General features: G+C 45.5%; 1 protein-coding gene across 1 annotated transcript in view; it reads left to right on the top strand.

Annotated features, from left to right (window-relative positions):
* The first annotated feature begins 22356 nt into the window (after nucleotides 1-22356).
* KIF26B (kinesin family member 26B) overlaps nucleotides 22357-22561 on the top strand; it is a 295352-nt gene continuing 295147 nt past the window's right edge. The window contains exon 1 of the mRNA XM_065631902.1: nucleotides 22357-22528. Coding sequence (XP_065487974.1) covers nucleotides 22466-22528 — 63 coding nt within the window. The 5' untranslated portion in view covers nucleotides 22357-22465. The remainder of the gene's footprint in view (nucleotides 22529-22561) is intronic.

Here is a 22561-nt window from a genome sequence, read left to right on the forward strand (position 1 = left end):
ATTGATCAAATAAACTTTCTACAGCTTCTAATTTTTGTCAAATATTTGTGATTTGTTTACTCTAGGCTATTAAACTGGACCAGTTAGTTCCATTTTATGTTACTCATCCATTGGCACATGGTGTTTTGCTTCCATTTTAAACATGCAGGTAACACTCAAAGCATTGCCACAGTCAAATTTACCAACAGAGTAGTCATTGAGAACATTGCTGTTACTATAGGCAATAAACAGTTCCCCTTTCATAACTAGTTTGAAATTAAGGAGCTAAAACAGTTCAAAACTTAGGATCGTAGGACTGGAATTTGATTTTCATGAAGCGGTGAAGCACCATTTTTTGAAAGATGATAGTGTAGAATATGTCTCAGCTACCCTTGCTAGAAGACCACCACAGGCCTCACTGCTCTTCTCATTTGTAGCTTAATCATTTTCTTGACTGTTACTGTACTGCTGTCCTTTGACTTGAGTTCGAGCCCTTTCCCCTTCGAGCTCTTGCCTTGTACATCATCTTCTAAGAAGTGACCAGTGGTTGCCCTCAGCTGAGGAGGTCTCAACTTGTAGGAGGAGATTCTCCAGTCTGGTCCCCAAGGGCACCATCTTGCACTTTGTGCTCCATAACTTGGACCCGATTTCTGGTTTTCTACTCTCTATCAAGTTTGGTTTCCTTCTGTACAGTCTCCTACCACTCCTCTGCCTTAACTGCATATCCCAGCTCTGTGTCATCAGCAGGCTTCATCAGCTGATGAAATCCAGGGAAGCCTGACTCACAGAGGCACTGAATGCCTTACCTACTCCCTGTCATGCCCTTCTAGTGGCAGGTGGAAAGCAGAGCACGGGGGTCCTCCTGTCAGGTCTTTTGCTCTGCCCATTTGTTTCACTTGAGCTGGAAGCTCAGAGGGGCTGTTTTCATACACAGCTGCAAGGGAGCTGCTGTGCTTCACAAACAAGAGATTAGCACAACCTAAATGTGGTGTTGGAAGCAATCTGAAGGAGACGATTTTTAAATTCTCTTTCTACTTTGCTCACCTATGTTGTTTTTCACTGGTATTTTCTTAAACAGTAAAGCAACAGAGAGTTAATGCAGATAAATAACATTTGCCTGGTTCTAAACCCGAGTTTCCATCTGGAAACCACTGTTGCACTGGTCCTAAGGCTGCAAAGCACTCTTGTTAACACATTTACTGTGGATTTAATTTGTTTCATCAGTAAGAATGAAAAACAAAGGTAATCATTTGTGTTATAATGTGTGAAGATCCAGATTTTTTGAGATTAAAGCAAGAGCAACAAAGGTTCATTAAGAAAATATATTTTTATTAGCCTTCTTTAGTGTCTCTTTGAAAGCTGAAATTATTTTCCCTAGATGAATCCTTGTTGTGTTTGATGTACAGTGTGTTGTACTGGATCTCCAACACAGCTGGTGTGAATACAAGTTTCATTCATATTCTGTGGTCTGGGAGCCACTGTCAGCCTCATCTTGGGTGTCAGCAGGAAGATGCTTATTTCAGGAAATCATTTCATAGCTCACAGTGCTCCAGAGAGCACAATTTGCTTCTGGTGGTGCTACCCCAGGAGCCGCCTCGGCTACTGCTGTATCAAATCAGGATGCCCATGAACCACACAGTTACAATTCATAGTGCAGATAGGATCTTAACATCTATCCTTTGATGACATATGTAACTTTTTATCCTGAAGTCCTCAAATGCAAGGGAAGAGGGTATTTTGGCAAGTAAAAAGTGGGATTGTGTCTGAATTTATCATACAGCAACTCCTCCAGTCCCTTCTTCTTATACCTGTCCCCAGGAAAGATACGTGCAAATAGGCCAGAGAAGAGCTAATTGCAGATTTCACTTTGGACCTAAGCAACCAAACTCCATTGCCTATAGAGTTTCCAAATTGGGGGTGAAGTACGTGTCAAGAACCAACCTCGGATTCTGTAGGATCCTAAAAGCGGAGTGTTCCCTGCCAGCCAGGATCACGTAGCAGTGATCTGAGTGGCTTGTGAAGGAGCTGCCCCACGGGTCACCCCAGGAGTGGCTGAGCAGTGCCACACACGGCTGTTCCCTTGCCCTTGGCTTTCCTGACTTGCCAGCCCCTTCCATGCCCACCCATCTCCCCGTGCTGGTGGTGGGCTGCGTAAGGGGACTCTTCTCAGCTCCCTGGGATGGGCTCTCTGAGTACCCTGCATCTCTCTGCTCCTGGGGATGAGCAGGGTCCCACACCCTATGGGGAGGAGGGGAGACTTAGGGAACCATTTTGCTACAACTAAAAAAACCTCTTTGTTTCTAAACTTGAGGGGAAAAATGTATTACTTCTTCCTCATCTTTGAGGTGGACAAATTGAACTGCTGATTGGTCTTGAGCTGTCTCTTGCTACATGTCTCTCCTTGCTGGCTGTTTTGCCTCTTCCCTCAAGATCGGGAACCAGGATAAGGGAGGGGATCACACTGGGAAGCCTTTAGGGAGGAACAAGCCTAGCACCTGGACTAAATCCACACAGGGGAACAGAGCCAAGGCTTTGAAGAAACTGGGGAAGTCAGAGCATTTTTGACCTAATTGAAGGAGGGAGAGGGAAGGGAACTCATTACGCAGAAGTACAAAAGAAAACAAAGAGAATAAGAAGAAGAAATCAAAGAAGCAAACCCTGGAAACCATCTACAAATACAACTGAATCAGCAGGCTGTTTACATCACTGCTGCAAGTTGTAGGCTGGACAAGACTTTACTTGTTTAAAACTTTAAGTAGGTTCAATTGTGTCAGGACATATCTGGTATATAGTGGAGACCTTCTCAGTCTTATTGATACTGTGGAGAAATTCTCCCAGCTGCTGAACTTGGGTTTGAGTGTCCCATTGCTCGTATTCCAGGTAGTACTTTGCTTTTTGTGTTTCCCTCATCAGCTTTGGAGTTGCTTCTCCAAAACACTTCTCTGTCTGCTAGTGACAGGCCCATATATATTCACACCTGAAGGCTTCAACATTTTCCTATTGCAATGCATACCAATGTGGTATTTGCAGTTCTCGTAGACTCTCCACTGACTGTGGGCAGAAACAGAAGTTGCAGGACTTCCTCAACCAAAATGCAAAAGGGCCAGCATCAGACCTGGGGCTTCAGGAAAGGAACTGGGCTGTTCACCTGTGCGCCTCCACCCATGTTTTCACATAGGTAAGAGCCTGCAACGTGTTCAGGTTCTTGCCTCTGTTCAGGCAACAAGAATTTGCAATATTTTTCCTTCTTTCTCTTGTTTCAGTTTATCTTTTTGTTACACCTCATTTCCTTAATCCGGTTGCATGGTAACCTGTGAGGGTTGAAAGTGCAAGAGAGTTTTGCTCTGCCCCACACTGCTGATGCCCTCCCGCTTGATCTGGCAGCCGCCCCTGTCAGAGTGTCATTTTTCACCAGATCTAGGCTTGCTGACACTGAAACCAGCACTGGCAAAACTCTCGTCACAGATGATGGGAAGATCCTGGGCCTTTGGTTTCAGGGGGAAGGTGCCTGGGGATGCTGGAGTTCAGCCAAGGCCGGGACGGAAAGCTGTGATTTTTTTAAGTCCTGTTATCATCATGTAAAAGGGGGAGCATAGTCTCGACAATAAAGCACCAGGCTGGCAGTCAGTTTTCATTCTAGATTTTGTGAGAGCTATTGGGTAAGTCATATAATCTCTCCCTAGCTGAACTTGCCATCTATAAAGTCAGAGTAATTATAAGGAATAGCAGACAGGGAGTATCTTGCCTACCCAGACTGTCGACTCTTTGTATCACTAACTGATGTTTGCACAGTGTCTGATACTATGATGTTCTGATCAAAATCAGTGCCTGCAGACCTCCCTGACACTTAATTAATAAAGTTCTCAGCCTTCAAGTCTTTTGTTCCAGACTGTACATTCAGGTCGCAACTTCTAAACAGGTCAGTCTACAGCAAGTGAGTTTGTTTTACATTGAACACAGCTCTGTTTCGTAGTGTCTCATGCCATGATAGGTTTGATTTCACAACTAGCTATTGAAACATCTGGTCTTATTGTTGGAGAGGTTTTTTGGGCAGGTCAGTACTAGGCATGGGGACTATGCTGATTTAAAAGCTAAATAAAGATACAGGTTGAAACAAAGCAGATTCTCCTGTTTAACCCATTTTGAATCCCTGGGGCCGCTATTTGGCTTAGTATAGTTCTGAAAGCCAAGAAAATGTTATTCATTATGCTCAAAAGATTGATCACAGCATTTATATCCTGAGGCCCAAATCCTGAAGCCCTTATTCAGACAGAGCTCCCATTGACTTCAAAGAGAGTTCTGTCTGCAGAAGAGCTTCAGAAATAGCGATGGACTGGCTCGCAAGGAACTGTAAAAACCTTTTAGTCTCTAAACGAAACCTCATCTGTGGAAGATCTAACAGAAATGTACAACCAGCATGCAAGTTGTGTCATTGAAATGACCCAAAACATAAAACTGTAGAAGTAGGTAGTTAATTCTTGTCTACAGTAATGCAAGCAAGCAAGCTTCAACCAGAATCAGCAGACAGAACTTTTTCCATATTGTTCAGAGTACAAAAAGTAAAATCGAGGGATGCTACTGCATGGAGGCTTAAAATTACCCCTTCCTGCCGTTATCCTGGAATCACTGCAGCCTTAAAAACACACATGTTGCTTCTGTGGTTTAATATATTAAACCAATTCTTTTTATCCTGGATGCTAACTATTCACTTTAGAAGCCGTTTTAGAATAGGCTTCCCCATTGCAAATACCTGCCTAAATGATACTATTAAAGGAAACAGTTTGAAATAAGGTTTTTCATGTAGAGGAAAGCCTTTGGATATTTGCTGCCAACAGTAGTCTCCTGCCAAGATAACAGCATCCTTGAGTGGAGAACAAGTCCTAAGCTTTGCTTTATGGTATGCAGCCCTGTCTTCCCGTAGACACCAGCCTAGTGATTAAAATAGCCGGAGTGGAGTTCTCAGGTTTTCCAGAGGTGTCTTTTTGAGCCGATAGTACAAGAATTAGAAGCTGAGGTCTTCCACATGTGCATAAACCCCAAGTTTTATGCATTACAATAGTTTTACATTTTGCAGTTCAACTTCAAGGACAACTTTGTTGAAATACCTACAGGGTGTTTCAAAAAGATGGACCAAATTTCATTATGGCAGCATGTTACAATTACACAAAAAATTACAAACCGTTTCATGAGTTACCAAGTTTTAGTAACCATTTTATAAATGTATTATGTTCTTTCCACCTGCTGTACAGACAACAGCAAGAGAATAGTTTGTTTCGTATATAGTGATTTCAAATTGTGTCCGTATTTTTTAAATACCCTGTATTTTCATGGTGAAGGTGCACTAAATATTGCAGAGACAAAATTAAAAACTACCATAGCCGGTTTTCAAATGGTGTTAGGTTGTTGCCTTGAGAAGCAATGCCGTTCTCCAGAGCTCACTCAAACACAGAGGTGCATTCAAATTCAGCTCAACTTTGATGGAAAAGTGAGAACTTGTCTCTAGTTCTTTGGGCTTCATCGAAGTTGCAGATAATTTGTTAAGCAAAATATTAATATGATGTTTTACCATCAACTGTTGAGATCAGTTGCAGAGAACTTCCTGAAGAATTGTATAACTAGGAGTGGGAAGAGAGCCCTTGACTCAACCCATTCCTAGAAAGAAAGTGAAAAAGAAAGAAGAGCTCCATTGCTGCAGCAGAGCCACAGTTTGTTGACTTTCAGGATATGTTAGAAGACATGTCTGTTTGCTCAAGATAGCTATTATTCAGTTTACAGAGGCTGGCCTAAGGTTCAGCTGTTCGAGTGTCATTTATCTTCCTTGGTAGTTTCCTCTGGTGCCTCCTCATCTGGAGGCATAATGCAGTGCTGCTGTTATTCACCTTTTTATTATAGTAGCCCTACAAAGCTCAAATTCGGGAATAGCGGTGCTCTAAAAAAACCCAGCTATCAAATCTGAGAACATCTATGATGAAAAGCAGGGGACACATAAAATAAAACCAGTTACGTACTCTTTTATAGTTATTTTATTGAATTACAGCATTTTACAATTTATATAAACAAGCTATGAGTTTCCTCTGTTCCTCCTTTGCCAAGACAGGTTTCTTTTTGGTATCACACCAAAGTACATATTCTGAAAGCATCTGTAAAAATACACTGAAAACAGAGGTAAAAGGAACTATTGAAAGCATGTAGGCATTGGTTTTACACCGATGTGAAGAAAGAGGTTCTTCCTCTTCATTTCCTGTTGGCAGTGTGCTGTTGAGCTTTCAAGAACATGTCCTCTCAGAAATCTTGTGGCTCTGTGGGGTAGAACTGAGCTGCCATGAAGAAAGGGGCATGCGGAAATGTGTCCTTTGGATTTTCTCATATAAACGACTGAACTTTTTTTTTTTTTCATCTTCCAAACTATGAAGGGATGCAATGTCTTTTAGCAGAGTAGTATAATACAAGATGCACTTGTTGGTTAGCTCTCTGCTTTCCTCTTCAAAAATGTACTACCTCTCCAGCATAACACAGTGGATTAGTTGGGGTAGGGGATCTTTCCCATGAACCTACTCTTTAAACCAGATAAATGAACACCAGGGACAGCAGCAAACACTGCAGAGCTGGAAAAGCCCCACAAGCCCCATGAACTCTCTCTGTAGCATCCTTATTTCAGAACCTGACCACTTAGAGTTGCGGGGAAAAGACCGTTTAAGTGTTCTGAGAGTGGTTTATCCTCACAGACATTAGTCCGTAATTGTGGAAGAACATAGCCACTTTGTAAGCCATGCTGGCTAGCCTTTGACAGCCAGAAACCATTGCTCCCATATGAGACAATGTCAGCTGGAAGCATACAGCGATAAAATGGAGAGAAAAACTGCTTTCTGTTTTCTCTGGATAACACGAAAGTTCAGTATTATTGCTCTCTCCCTGCCCATTTTCACTGGTAACGCAAAGGTCTTCCAGGGATACAGTCACAAAGGGAAATGATAAATGACAAACTGCAGACATTTGGGACAAATGTAGAATTAGAAAAAATGACCTACATGTTGAACCCATGCGTCTTTTACATGCAAAGTTCACACCCAAGATAGCTAATGTCAATCATACTCTGCACTATTTTATGCTTGCAAAAAGGTGAGCTAAGGAAAAACATTTAAATTCAGAGAACAAATTCTTCATACACAAATCAAGGTGAGAAGTAAACTCCAACTGAGTGACCAGGACTTGCTGAATAGGGTCCCTACAAAATGGGAAGAACCAACACTTGCATTCACAGACTGAGACACATAGAAACAGTGGCTGCCTGGGCTGATATGAAAACTTCAAGAGATCAATAACCATGGAAACCTCAGCAAAAGCAATGCATCCTCAAGGAAATTCAGAAGAGGAGGAAATGGTAACTGGAGAACCCTTGGGAGGCAAAAGTACATGTATTCCCCTCTCCAAAGATGCTTGTGGTACAAACAGTTTTCATTTTAAACAAAATATGTTCTCACTGGCATCTATAAGAAACTATTTGGTGCAAAGGTTTTGTAATATCTCTTTTATAGAATTGTCATATTTCTGCATTTGTGAAGGTCTTGGTTTTAGAAGCTTATGGTCAAACACTGTTTTCGTTTAAACAAGAAATAGGAAATAATCTGCCCTCCTCACTTCTGGCAATAGCTTCAAAAATAATAAAAACAATCTGAAAATAAGTAGCTCTGGAAGACTATGGCACAGCTTTCTAACTTGTATTTAATGTGTATGGTACTGTCCTTTGTTGGAAGCCAAATTCTGATTAATGCCGTTAAAATATGGTTCTTATTTCTATAATCACTGAGGTCTATGAGGTACACCATCAGCAACTACAGGTAAATAGTGGTGGAAAAAAGACAAGAGCTTTCTCACATATACACAGAAAGCTTGCCCGGCCTTTCGAACAGCTGGCTAAGAACCAGATCTATAGATCAGCTAATGAATGTATCTCAAGAAGCAAGAGAAGAAACAATGCATTCATTGCTGCTAAAATTTAACTTTGTAACTTACCTTTGAGCAATGAAAATTCATAACGAGGATAATAAAAAGGGCAACAGAGGAACATTCTTCCCCTTTCCGTATTGAAATTACCTGCTGTTTGTCCAGCACTCATGTGTACCCAGCCGAGACCAGCAAGTTCACTTTCCTTTTGTTACGCTCTGAACTAGATACAAACTGTAAGGTAAAACTCCTGCACCAAACTTCTGTTCTGCTGATGAAATCTTCAAGCCTTGCAATATTTGTTTAAGAACAACAGATAAGATTCTGTTTGCAGGGCATTTTTCAGATAGTAGGTAGATTAAATAAGTTTGTTCAGAAGTGGCCGTCGTCAGTCCCTGCTGATGAATGAGCGTTCCTCTGAATAGTGGCATTTACAGACCATTGCCGTGCCCCACCTGGGGAGAAAGCCTTGCTCTGTCCCCCTTGCAGCCACACTACAGCTGCCCCAGCAGATTCCCGTCGGTGAAAGCAGCCCCCGGCTTTCGGACTTTTGCTTCACTGGCAATGGAAACAGGAACTATATCCAAGTAATGACGTTAATAACAGGCCAGGTTGCAAAAAGTCACAGTCCTCCCGCTCAGGATTGTAAAGATAAACTCTCCACATTCATTACTACCTTCATGTTACCAATAACGTCATTAATCTACTACACCACTTCATCAGGGGCCAGCTTTACTGTCCATTAAGTGTCCAGCTCACAGAGATGGTACAGAGTTTGTCATCATCCTTGACCCTCATGCTGCGGGTATGTACCTCATACAGATGTACAGAGGTACCTCTAGAGATGCCAGGAAGTGGTCTCAAAATTCCCATCTGTCTTTGTCAGAGAGGCTGACAATTATCATGGTTATATTCAGCAAGCTCTCTGTCTTCTGTGTTCCCATCACAGACTCTATTTTCATATAAATCTGAAGTCAACTGGTTATGTCCCCATATAGTAGCCTACTCAGCAATCATGCTGAGAAGAAATTGGTCTTTGAAATTTATCTTTGAAAACTCTGTATAACTGAGGTACATGTACAGAATATGATTTGTACAAGTAAGTACTTTCTGGCCCATTGATACCTATACTGTTGAATTCAGAATTAGGCTGTTGTTGAAAGGACCTGTGTATTACAGAATAGAGGAAGAGTACCTGTACCATTTGGGTTGTTGTACTTGCCAACATGAACGTGCACAAGTGCAAATTATGGGAACCACAAGGTATTTAGCTTGGAGCCTTATCTAATGGATCATTGTAAAGTCTGTGTCTTGCTAGAGCAGTTTACTGGAGACAAAAGCTGTACCAGAGCCAAACTGAGGGACTATGGTTAACCTATTCAAAGTCATGGTTTTTTGTAGAGCTCTCTCATTGCTCTAAAAACTGCAACCCTTAGTACTTCTTTTGAGTTCTCTTTCCCTATCTTGATTCTTGGAATGTGTCAGACACATGCCGTTAGGGAACCAAAGTGCCAAACTGCTCCCTCGTCTTCTCCTACCTGTCCTCACACTGCTGCATCCAAAGGACATCATTATTTCCTACACTGAAAGTTCAGGGGCAAGCTGTGCCTTCAGCAGCATTATTTGGATGGGTTAAAATTTCATATGCAAGAGCATACTTTGCCTGCCATCTTCCTCTTCCTGGAGAGAATGCCTCATTCTGCAGGGGTTCTGGTGGCATCAACAGCATATTTTGGATGCCTGCTAGTTACAGAAATCTGTAGATCCTCTATGCACTGCTACATTCACAGATTAGAAATGGTTTCTGTTTTTGTGGAACAGTCCTCTTCAATTAATCCTTAATTGGGGCCCCATGTTCCACTTTCCTGCATGGTCTGTGCTTGCCAATCTAGTTCATGGGTCAAAGGAAGTTATTTCCTTGTAAGCAGAGTTCATTAAGACAGATTCTTCATATTTATTCCCCTTACTGACATCTTCAAGACCCTAGAAAGAAGGTGGGCCTGAGAAAGAAGAAAGGTAGCCTGGGCCCTTTCTTCCAACAGATGAGGTGTCAAAGTGCACCAGCAAACAAGTCTCATTAAGATGCCACATCCTGGTGCTAACCACTTGACAGGTGTCGTGAATAAGAAAATGCAGACCGTGTTCAAAAGTAAGGAACTCCTTACCTGCTTGAAGAAGGCATGCAGAAGAATTTCAGGATTAGTTTTGTGCTCTGTGAAAAAAAAAAAAAAGTGTGATATATGCAAGTTATCCTCACTTATGAAGAGCTGTAAGGTTCTTGAGTTATAAGGATTGCTGTTGTTAGTATCCCATGTGGCTAAAGCTTGGAGAACAATCTTGGATATACAGGATGTTGAGTTTTGTTAACTAACCTCATTTTTGTAATCCATTACAAAACACCTCCTTGGCCTGCTTGGTTAAAGGGATGTGAATTGACCATTATTCAAGACTAGTTTACAGAACCATGACTGGCAATGCCTATAATTAAGAGACAGGTAAAATAACTACTCTAAGTATCTGTAATGATTTCTTGTTTCACTTCTTAAAGTTTTAATATCTCCTTAGTAAGTCTGAATACAACTCTAATGCCTGATTAACCCCAGTTTCATTTCGTTAGAATGCTATAAACAAAAAGAGCAACAGGTGTCTAGGCAGGTAGGTAGCCTTTATAGTAACCAGTTCATCTTAAGGAGGAGACATATGTGTTTTTCTTTCAACACAGGAAATGGTAAACAGAGATGCACAAATAAATATGCACAGCCACCCTTTGCCAGACTCCCGAATGTTGTCAGGACCTTCCCCTGAAGAAGCCTACAAGCCTGTAGCCTTCACTTTATTGTAATTATTTGTGCATTACTATTTGCATAGCGATTCCTAATTCTGAAGTTGCCATATGGCCCTAGCTGCCCATTCTTTTCCAGATTGATTTGAATTATGTGTAGCAATTTTTTCTTCCTGGTTTGTCAGAGACTTATTCAACAATGCCTCTTCAATGCACATGGACCCCCCACTGACCAGTTAGCATCTGAGCAGCTTCCTATAACACTTCCTTAAAAGATTACAACCTTCCTTTTGAAGTCTAAGAAAGTTTGTTCCAGTCAAGCATGTGAAACAATGTGAACAACTGGACAAACCTGACACACGCAGAAAAAAAAGGTAAGTCAGTCATCTGTATTTGTTAGCCAAAGATGTTTGCTTTCCAGGTAATTCTGAGAACCACCTTCCTGAGACATCAACCTTTGCAAGTGGAAACGGTGAGGGCCTCCAACAGAATAGGCTATATCTCCATACAAGTTTTCAGTCTGCAGCTTCACAGCTGTGTGCCATGTGATAGAACCATTTCAACTTCAGAAATTTTGGCAATACTCTTCTTGTTTTAGCAACAAAAATGTTTTCTCTGTGATAAAAGCATCAGCTTGAAGCCCAAATAAGATGAAGATTCTCTGAATGATACCAACTTAGATACATTCCTCTCTCGAGGGTGATCCTTACATCAACTCTCATCACCACCCTGAGGCAGACTGCAGCTTTTCCTAGAAAAAAAAAGTCAGAATCACTACCTTCTTCCTTTTCTGTTTTAAACAGGCCTAGCATGCTACAGAAACACTCAATTTCTCTTGAGATCTTCCACTCACTGCTACTGGTTTGTTTATTTATTTGTATGTAAACAACCTTAAAAGAACATGCCTCCCAGGCTTGCAGTGTCTCTTCCACCTAGCAAAGACACCATCCTCATACAGACTAAGGTGTCTTGGCTGCCACTGCCAACAAGAACACAGATCAATACAAAACCACCTGAGCCCTCGGGATCCAAAAGGCATCCTCTCCTCAGGCTCCTGCCCAGCCCTGCTCTGTGCCTGGCAGTGAATATTGAAGTCCCGGCTGCTCCCAGCAGTGCGGGATGGTGTCCCTACATGTTCACAAACACGGAGATTTGCCACCTCCAGGGTGCAGATTCCAGCTCTTTTGGACCAAAGGCCTGTTTCAGTTTGCAGTCTCATTAGAGCAGTAACTGTGTGAACATACTGACACTCAAGACTTCTTAGTAAACCTTGTTAACAAGTGTCCTCACCCAGCAGTGTTTATCCGAGAATATTGGTCTGTACTTTCAGATGGGACCAGCCTCAGCTGTCACTGCGGCACACAGCATTTTCATACTGACTACCTGACTGCTGTCCAAAACTCCTTGGTCATAGAATGGCAGTGTGGCTCTCCTGCAGCATCACCAGGCTCTCAGCCTGCCTGTGCTAGGAGATTTGGACCAAATGAATTACTCTAAAGTGATGTCATTGCATCATTGCAGATCAGACATTGTGCAATGAATAAAATGGTGAGGCTAACACTGGTTAAAATGCTCAATAAAGCTAATCACATGAGTGAACGTTTATTTAATATGGACAAGGCTGAACAACCAAATTAAAATGTAGGCGATTACAAGTACTCTGAAGCCCTGTCTATGCATAAGGAGACATACCGATGGGTCTGGAGAGATGCAAAGCTCTGGGAAACAGTGAGGAGCAGCGGGGGCAGACTAAGAGTGCTAAGCTCCTCCTCCACCAGCACAGTTGTTTGCAGAATAGTCTTCTTTCTACAGTGTAGTTACAGCTGCTACATTAAACTGGCTTTGTCAAACTGATGCAGCTTTATGTCTGAACATTGCTACCAGCTTAAAACTGGCTCTATGCAGTTCTAATTGCACCTGCTCACATGGGTACAAGCTTAATAGGTGTAACCAGTAAAATCGAAACAAATAGCCATCCAAGAAGGTCATGCTGATTTCATTAAGACAATTTAGATTTCCATTTATGTTCGATTGGTAAAACTTTCACAAGCAGACAAGCCCTCTCTAAAGAAGAACCCACTTCTGCTGAACTGGGTGACATGGGATAATGCATTGCCATGCTGGCAACGCTTTTCAGCAGTAGGAAGAAATGCCCATCAGTTGCTGCCAGCCCACCTCTGAAACTGTGTTTGTGTTGCTAGCTGGCAAGGTATGGGATTGTTTTCCTTCTGTTATGGTGTTTGACAGAGCAGTTATGGTTCAGAAAAGACCCACATCATTAAGGCAGCGGGTGGGGACATGCTGCTGAGCACAGCTGCCTCTTGCTTGTGTTGCTTCCAGGGACAAGAGCGCAGCTTGAGGGGACAGACGGAGACTTTCCTAAAGCTGGGAGTATGCCTGCGCTGAAACCATGCCGCAATGCTTTACCCACGCCCGCCTGTGCACACAGACAGGCTTTTGGAGTCATCTCCCCCACACTGACTTCTGTGCTCAGTGACAAAACTGCGCATTTGCTTAAACCTTGAAAGAAGCCCCTGTGCACAGCAAACCATGCTCATGCAGAGCACCAGATCCACAGTGTCCCTCTGAGGAACAGGTATGCCTTACTCATCCCCTGCTCTGAGCATCCCAGAGCTGTGCTGCCAAGTCCGAACGTCCCTTGCCAGACAGACACAAAAACTGGAGTTAGCGGGGTCCAGTCATGAATCCTCCCAAACACCCGATGGGTTATTCATGCAGTTAGAGCAGGAGAGCATGAATAAGCTGGAAGGAAACTCATTGTGCAAGACAGAGAAGGGCAAAGAGAGCAGCTCTATACCTTTTTTGGCCACTGACCTGTGACCACAGGAGATGCTAGGTCCAGCCGTGACTCTGCCTCCCCAGCTGCCAGTGAGCTGTTGAAGAGAGGGATACAGGAACCAAACTGTGGCTTTCAAGGCAATGACAAACTAGAGGCAAGTAACAAAGAGGTATGATGGAAATGGCAGGCATGTAGCCAGCCATCAGTCCCCTGCAGTTGCTTTATAAAGAATATAATCAGCATGGAATTTTGTACAGCAAAGAGAAAAATGGACCATTAAAATTTTTGGAAATCTGCATGCTGTAAGGTTCACTTTTAATCCTAAACTTGGTGATAAAAGAAATGTATGAAAAGTTTGAAAAGGAGTTGAAAAACAGTTTCAGATGAAAGAGATGCTCACAGATGTGGAGTACCTACCGTCACAAAAATCTCCGGAACATACTGATGTAAGACCTCTGATGTAGCTTATCATGACTGTAATTCTCTGTTTTTTGAGTACCGAGTTGAATTAGTTCACCTTAGGTGAGCTGAGGGGCAGAAGAGAAATGCCTGCTGCTTTTTATATAGTGCTCTATTTCAGGCATTTACACATTCAAGACTGTGATAGACTAGTGCCTGTGATGCCAGCTCTGTTGTTGATCTGTACTGCTATAAATTACTCCTGCAACAACAAGGGATGCAGCATAAAAATGTGATGGTATAAATGCTTCACTACTTGTTTCTCCAGGCTGCCTGTTCATTTTGCTATGTTACCTCTGCTTATCCTCTTCCATGCCATCTGCACTGCTTGCCTGTGTCCTCGGCTCCTAGGGTGAAGCAGGCACGCACGCTGCACTGCCTGTGTGTTTGCTCCCCTCCAGCAGCCACTGTGCCCCTTTTCTAACTTTTCTAACATGCTGGCCTATATTCCTCCTGTAAAGGCCATTATTTGTTAATACCATTAAAACAATCTTCTTCCCTCTTCCGTCTAAAGATTACTGAGAATAGTTATTTTGGAAGATGAATTTTCCTCAGCCCCTGAGGCAGTTAAGAGAGTCTTTCAAGGATGTTTAAAGGGAATCCTTCGCCCTCTAATATCTCCAGCTGGTGTCCCTGTACTCAGGGACAATGGCTAGCAGTGTGCCAGAGCCAGGTTCTAGCAGCTCAGGCTGCCCTGGGCCCCGTCAGCGTGGCTCTGCTGGCCGAGGCAGCACGCAGTCGCTTTCACTGGGGGCTTCTGTCACAACCCCACAGATGCTAGAGCATTATCCTGGATGGGGCTTCAGCGAGCCCAGCATAGCAAGGAGCTGATGGCTTTTCCATGTGCCCACAGAGGCAAGCAGAGTTCCTAGATAAGAAGCAGCTCGCATCTTTCTCCTTCAGAGCCTGTGACTCCGGCTGTTGTTACTCCAGTATTTTCTTGCTCTGTTGCTATTCCGTGCCAGCTCTGCATTGCTGGGGCTTGAAGCTTTGGGATTCACAGGTACTCCTGCTTTGTTTCATTTTTCAGGCTTGCCTTTAGTTCCGGAGTTGCAATGAATGCTTATTGTGCCTGAGTAACAGAAAATGGGATTCTGTCAAATTTCAGCATTTGAATTTACGAACTTAACTGAAATTGGCTGCAGACTTGTCATTGCAGTGCATCCCACTGCATAAAATGATTGTAAACTTCTCCACGCAGCCTTGCTCTGTGAGTATATGTATGTGCATGACACCACATCCTGTATTACTTATGAAACACATATCAATATTGTACTAATAAGTAGGCATTGATTTTTACTGAGAACATAAAGATTTATGAAAGTAGGCAGTGCTGTGTGGCAGAAACTATGAAAGCAGTTTCTAGAAAATCTATGAAATATTTTCCATTTGAGATACAGAAAAATTTTCCACTCAAAATAAATTGAAATAGACAGCCCTTTGTGGAAATATATCACTTTACGGTATCAGGCAAGGGTGGGATTTAAAGGCAATTGGTTTGCAACAGAATGAGACTGTTTGTACAAATTTGAGCACAAATGGCTTCCTTCTGTATTATGGAAAGTTTCAAGGAGGCTCTCAGTGAAGCAAGGAAAGTACAGGCTAAACACCTGGGCAATGGCCCTGAGGCAAAAGGGCTACACTAAGAAACCAGGGAGACATACCTGTGTCAGGCTGACGGTAAAACTCTGCTGTCGCTTGGAGCAGGAAAAAGTATATTTAAACTGTACTGATGCAGATCTGCTGGTAACAGCAAGAAGTAGAGCTGTAATGAGGACACTTAGAGAGTCGCCTGTTCATGTTACGGCACCCAGAACGAGGGACTGTGTCAGCATGTGAGAAGTACACATCTTCCAGTGTCAGACTTTTTTTATGCTGACACACAAGTCTTGCGACTGATTTATAAATTGTGCTACAGCAAAGACCTCAGCAGCCAGCTCATACAGAGGAAATGCCCAGTCTTAATTCTCCATGATATCACACTCAACAATTGTCAAGAGCAAGTAGAAAAACACACTCCAGAAGCAAAGGATATCCCAGATATTGCAAAAGGAGCATTACCTATGACATCAGAAGTACAAACACAGTCTATACAGCTGATTTCCTCTGGTACTGCACAAACTCCTAAATCCTGCAGAATACTCAGTCTGTGGATATGTGTGTTCTGCTGATGTGTGTGCTATACAAAAGGAAAAGGGACTTTATGTGCTCTTAACAGAATTTTTTGCTGAAATGACCCTATACTTTGGCAAGGAGATGAGAACAAGAACTGGAAAAGTTTTAGAGAAGAAATACGTCAAACTGGAAAAGTTCTGGTGATACTACTTGTGGCTCTTAATAAGTAGCTGTTTCTATCTTTACAATTCATTCTTTGTCACTATTAGTACAAATATCTTCAGTTTCCTCCCTGTCCCCCAACAGACTCCAGCTCATTAATACGCAGCTTTAAGCAAGTATCAGAGCTGTCATGCATTTCAAATCTCCTCAAGGAAGCTTTTTAAAACTGTAAGTAAGACCAGATACTGAGACTTATTAGCACCAAACTTGGAAACAAAGCTTCTGTGAAGGCAGTGATGACTCTTCAAGTTACAGTTGCTGTCACCTTTTTTATCCTGAGATTTATTATAAATGTGAATACCTCAAAGGATTTATTTGACGCAACCAGCATTTCTGGCCCTCATAAACTGCTGTTTATTGATAGAACTGGGCCTGTGCCAGCATCTCAGATTTGAGTGGTGAGGCTCAACTTCTAGGTCAGATTTAATTGCACCCGCACTGAGATATACTCAGAAGAAAACCACTGAAAGCAGCAGAGTGGCAGTACACCATCACAAATGCACTGTAATGTGATGGAGAAACTGGAAGTTGGTATACTAGCTAAAAGACAGGTCATAACAGTCTATACATAGAGGTGCCAAATGTAGATTGAGATCAAAGTCCATCCTCAATGCTTTGAGACTAGCTTTTGCTCGAACCTCTCATACTTATGCCTACATCCAAGCCTTTGTCAGCTTCACCTCCATCCCTGGGAAAGTGATGGAACACCTTATCCTTGGTGCCATCTCAAGGCATATCAAAGATAAGAGGGTCATCAGGGGCAGTCAGCATGGCTTCACCAAGGGGAAGTCGTGCTTGACCAACCTCATAGCCTTTTATGAAGACATAACAAGGTGGATAGACGATGGCAGAGCGGTGGATGTTGTCTACCTTGACTTCAGTAAAGCATTTGACACCGTCTCCCACAGCATCCTCACAGATAAACCGAAGAAGTGTGGACTGGACGATCGGGTAGTGAGGTGGACCGCAAACTGGCTGAAGGAAAGAAGCCAGAGAGTTGTGGTCAATGGGGCGGAGTCTGGTTGGGAGGCCTGTATCTAGTGGAGTCCCTTAAGGGTCAGTACTGGAACCAGTATTATTCAATACATTCATCAACGACTTGGATGAGGGAATTGAGTGTACTATCAGCAAGTTTGCTGGTGACACCAAACTGGGAGGAGTGGCTGACACGCCAGAAGGCTGTGCTGCCATCCAGAGAGATCTGGACAGGCTGGAGAGTTGGGCAGGGAAAAATTTAATGAAATATAATAAGGGAAAATGTAGAGTCTTACATCTGGGCAGGAACAACCCCAGGTTCCAGTACAGGTTGGGGAATGACCTGTTAGACAGCAGTGTAGGAGAAAGGGACCTGGGGGTCCTGGTGGACAGCAGGATGACCATGAGCCAGCACTGTGCCCTTGTGGCCAAGAAGGCCAATGGCATCCTGGGGTGTATTAGAAGGGTGGTTAGTAGATCGAGAGAGGTTCTCCTTCCCCTCTACTCTGCCCTGGTGAGACCTCATCTGGAATATTGTGTCCAGTTCTGGGCCCCACAGTTCAAGAAGGACAGAGAACTGCTGGAGACAGTCCAGCACCGGGCCACGAAGATGATGAAGGGAGTGGAGCATCTCCCTTATGAGGAAAGGCTGAGGGAGCTGGGTCTCTTTAGCTTGGAGAAGAGGAGACTGAGGGGTGACCTCATTAATGTTTATAAATATATAAAGGGTGAGTGTCACGAGGATGGAGCCAGGCTCTTCTCGGTGACAACCAACAGTAAGACAAGGGGTAATGAGTTCAAGCTGGAACACAAGAGGTTCCACTTAAATTTGAGAAGAAACTTCTTCACAGTGAGGATGCCAGAGCACTGGAACAGGCTGTCCAGGGAGGTTGTGGAGTCTTCTTCTCTGGAGACATTCAAAACCCGCCTGGACGCCTTCCCATGTAACCTCACCTAGGTGTTCCTGCTCTGGCAGGGGAATTTGACTAGATGATCTTTTGAGGTCCCTTCCAATCCCTAACATGCTGTGATTCTGTGATTTGGCTCTTGTCCACTTATATATGTCTGAACAGCCCATTTCTTCAGCTGTGCCTGGAATTAAGAACAATTAGTCTAAGACTAAGGTTAAAGCAGATTCCCTTGACTACCAGTTATGATAACAGAAGAAATATGTAAACTTGAAATTGAGAGGTAGCTGTGGAGCTGCCTGTCGTTGGCATATTGGTGAGTCTACTAACTCTCTTTCCTTAGTGACACGTGAGGTAGGAGGGATGGTAAGAGGAAACCTTATCAACTTCCACACAAGGGAGCCCAAAGAGATGGAGAAAGCTGTACCTCAGTCCTGAGAAGAGTCAGTATCTCAGTCTCTGAGAAGAGAGGAAGGTGTTAACCCAGGGAAAAGGTTCCTAGGCAGAGCTTCTTGCTAGAGTGATACCATAGTGTCTTCTGCTTGGGCCAGCACAAAAATAACAAGAACTGGAAAGATTTTAGCAGCATAATACCTCCAACTGGGGAAATCGGAATATCGCAGTTTCCAAAAATTCTCACAATTCAATAAAGTTTCCTTGAATGACCCCAAATGTCAGTAAATACTGACACCAGTCAGGAGGAAGAGCTGATCCAACAGCAACAGAGCCATCACCCAGGCTTGGCCAATAAAGTCATGCAAGACTGCAAAGTTGCAAGAGGATCTCTCTCAATGCCACCTTCTTAACAGTTCCCCAAATATGAGCAGTGAGAAAATGGAAATTTGTTACTGAGACTCTACAGGCTCAAACAACAACTCCACCATGTCCTGAGGTCCTAATTTCCTGACTGGGGGTGTTCTTCTTCCTCACAACTCATGACCCTGCTTCTGCATGTCCAAACCAAACTCAGCCATCCGCTAAGGACTGGGAAAGCCGTGGACATCCTCCTCAAGATCCTGCCACATGGATGGGATCCATTTTTTACCACTGGGCTACTCCATCTGCCCCACCGCCCTTTTGCCTGCGATCACCTGCCCCTTGGCCACTCTGCTGGCAGGCACCCAGGCTGCCAGTGGCTCCCGGAGCCCTGGCTGCGAGCCCAGCTCATTCGGGCTGCTGCTGCAGGCCTCGCCTGGCCGGGCAGCAGGCAGGAGCAAAAGATGAGCTGGCAGGTGGGCAGGAGCTGGCTGAGGGCAGGCACCCCCCACACAGGCCGGCGCTCTCACCGGTAGGACCTGACCCCCCCGCCAGGCGCAGTGAGGCAGAGGAACCGTGTTACCGTGCCCCGCCAGGGAGGCAACGTCTCCAATCCTAAAAGCCCCAGGAGCAGTCCAGCCCTGGATAAAGCCCCGCTTTGACAGCGCTTTGCAGCCGCGCCCGCAGGAGCCCGATCCCTCCGCCTCGGGGATGGCAGGCGTTTCTCTGAAGGAGACAGCGCCGCTCGCCGTCGGGCCCTGGCACCCCCTTACGGATCCCGTGCCCCGGCAGACCAGAGCGTGGCCGGGGGAGCCGTGGCCGCCTCCTTCACCCCGCCTTCCTGCGCGGCACGGCCGCGCCCGCCCAGCCGCCGGGCACCGAGGGCCGCCGAGCACCGAGGGCCGCCGGGCACCGAGGGCCGCCGCCGCCCAACCGTCCCCGCCGCAGCCGCCGCAGGCCGCCGGCAGAGGGCGCCAGCCACCCGCGAACGCCGCGGCCGCGCCCACCGCCGCCCCTCAGAGCCCGCGGCGCCGCTGGGCTGCGGGTGTGGCGGGCTCCCCCGCCGCCCGCCCGGGGGGCTGGTATAAAGCGGCGGTTTAACGGTCAGCCGGGTCGCTGGCCGCACGGCGAGCACCAGCTGCGGCACGGCGGGGGCTCTGGGGACTCGGCGGGCGGCACCCGCCCCGAGCGTGCCGCTGGAGCTGGGGAGGAGCGCGGTCAGTCGCATCCCGCTTCGCCTCCCGCGGGCCGGGTCGTGCCCTCCGCGCTCCCTATGCCAGGCTGCGGCGAACCACACCGCTTTTAGCAACGTTTTGTTCCCCTTGCTCCGCCAGCCTGCTGCGAAGTGCTGCCTCGTTGACCCTGCCTGGGCCGTCAGGGGGCTGTGCGCAGCCTCGGGCCCGAGGCCCTGCGGAGAGAGCGAAGCTGGGGTGCTGGCAGAGCTCGGGCTCCCGGTCCCGACTGCGCCCTGGTCCGCGGTCTGGAAGCTGTGAGCACGCTCGGCAGGCTGCTGCCCCTTGCCCACAGGACAGCCGTCGTCCCCCGAGGTGGACGTGCCGTTATGCACAGGATGGTGATCGTTGACAGAGCAGATGTGGCGAGGCAGGCGTAGCTAGCAGCTTGGTAATTAAAGGTCTGCTGAAAAACGAACTAAATCTGCCAGTTCGCCACCGGAATTGCTGAGCCCAGAAAATGAGAAGTTACACACCGTGGTGTAAGTGGCACGTGGCTGCCTGCAGTTGGTGTCTGGGGGCCTGTGGAGTATACTGCTCTGCCCTGCTGTAGGCTTGCAGCATTTTCCTGCGTTACCTTGTCATCCCTATCGCATCTGTCTACAGAACAAAACACGGCATCTCTGCAAGCGGATTTATGTGAAACCCATCCACATGGAGTAGGAGCTGGGGTGCATTTCCTTTGTTTGCCCATTTGGTTAGCTTTTTGGAGGCACCTATGTAAATGCACAAGGCACTCCTGATGCAGCCTGGCTACCTTGGGTGGCATTGCTTGTGTCAGCTTTAGATTAAAGCTTTCTTATCCAGGTCAGGAATGGCTGCTCTGCTCTAATGGTGATAACCTAGTCAAGTTAAAACATAGCAGAGCATCTTACACACCTTTACTACTGGTAGAGTATCTGTCAAAATAGAAATGCACTGGGAGATTTCTTGCTCAGTGATGCAGTGAGCTGGTTTTGTTTCTTCGTGGCTGTTACAGCCCAGGTACATTGGGGATGCTGGAAGGATGCATTTATACGGAAGTAACAATAGGAGGGTGGAAAGGTGAATGCAAGTCCCTTGTGTGTTCTGCCCTCTCAATTGCATCAACCCATTCGCGTTATGACCCTATTGGGGGACCTGGCATTTAGCTCTTTATTGCATCAATTTCTGAGAAAATCAGCAACTTGTTTTGAAGGGGAAGATTTATTATAGATGACTGTGCTATCTGCAGGGTTTGAAATAAAAAGGGATGTGTAACCAGCTACACATAACCTCCAAAAAGAAATAATAATTAGAAGAGAAAGATTAATAGGACACAAGCCTGTAGAATTTCACTGTTAAGAGATCAATTTATTATGCCCCTGACTGTAAGTTAAATTAATACACATAAAACTACAACACAGAAAAAAGGTGCCAGTGATTGTCATAAATACAGCTTGCTTTTCTTTCCTAGTTATTTAGGGAGGATTGGGAACACTTGTGAAATCATGTTCATTAAAGCCCTGAATAGAGGCAACTAACCAATAACTGCGGTGAAAGCAACAAGATTCCCCCCCGCCCGCCCTTTTCAAGAAGAGGGGGGCAATCACAGACGTCAGTCAAGAAATACTGCAAAATAAAATGGACCCTCCTGGCAGCCGAGGTATCGCGCAGACCCGCGGTGCAGCTCCGGCACTCTGCTTGCAGCCTCTGGCCCCGCAGCTCCGCCGCTGACCGGGGAGCGCACAGGGCTCCGCAGCCCAGCTCTTCCCTTCTCTTGCAAAACTGTCAGGCACAAACGGGCAGGAGGATATTGGCTGCAAGGGACGCGGAGGCTCCTCCCAGAGCCTGGATCCCGATGTTTTTGGAGGATTTCTTTTAACTCAGTTACAAGCCTTGGTGAAGGAAACAAGTTGCCGCTGTAGCGGAGGCGGAAAGCGCCTCTGTCAGGGCGAGCGCGGCTCCTGCTCTCACCTTCCTAAAGCCACCTCGGATGCTTCGCCTCACTCGCGGAGGAGAGCGAGCCGGGCTGCCTGCCGGAGGGAATGCTCCTACTCTGGATGTTGCTGTTTCTGTGAAAACAAGGGTTGTAAGGGAATGAGAGCGAAGACAATGAGGAAGAACCGACCTGGAGAAAACCCCAGCCCCAAGCGTTTTCTCGAGAACTGACGGTGTTTTGTGGCTGAGCGATCCCGTCGGAGGCGGCGAAGGCTGCGGCCGGCGGAGGGAGCAGCCTGTCCGCCTCACGGGGCACTTCCAGGGACCGGCTTTTCCCTTCGGATGCGGACTGGAAAACCTGTGGGAAATTCTCCCGCCGCGCTGCGAAGCCACCATGAATTCAGTGGCTGGAAATAAGGAGAGGATTGCGGTCACAGCGCGGAGCAGAAAATACGGGGTAAGTTGTCGGCGGACAGGCGGCTCGGAGCGG

The sequence above is a fragment of the Caloenas nicobarica genome, chromosome 3 (genome assembly GCF_036013445.1).
Source record: "Caloenas nicobarica isolate bCalNic1 chromosome 3, bCalNic1.hap1, whole genome shotgun sequence".
In the NCBI taxonomy this organism is placed as follows: domain Eukaryota; kingdom Metazoa; phylum Chordata; class Aves; order Columbiformes; family Columbidae; genus Caloenas; species Caloenas nicobarica.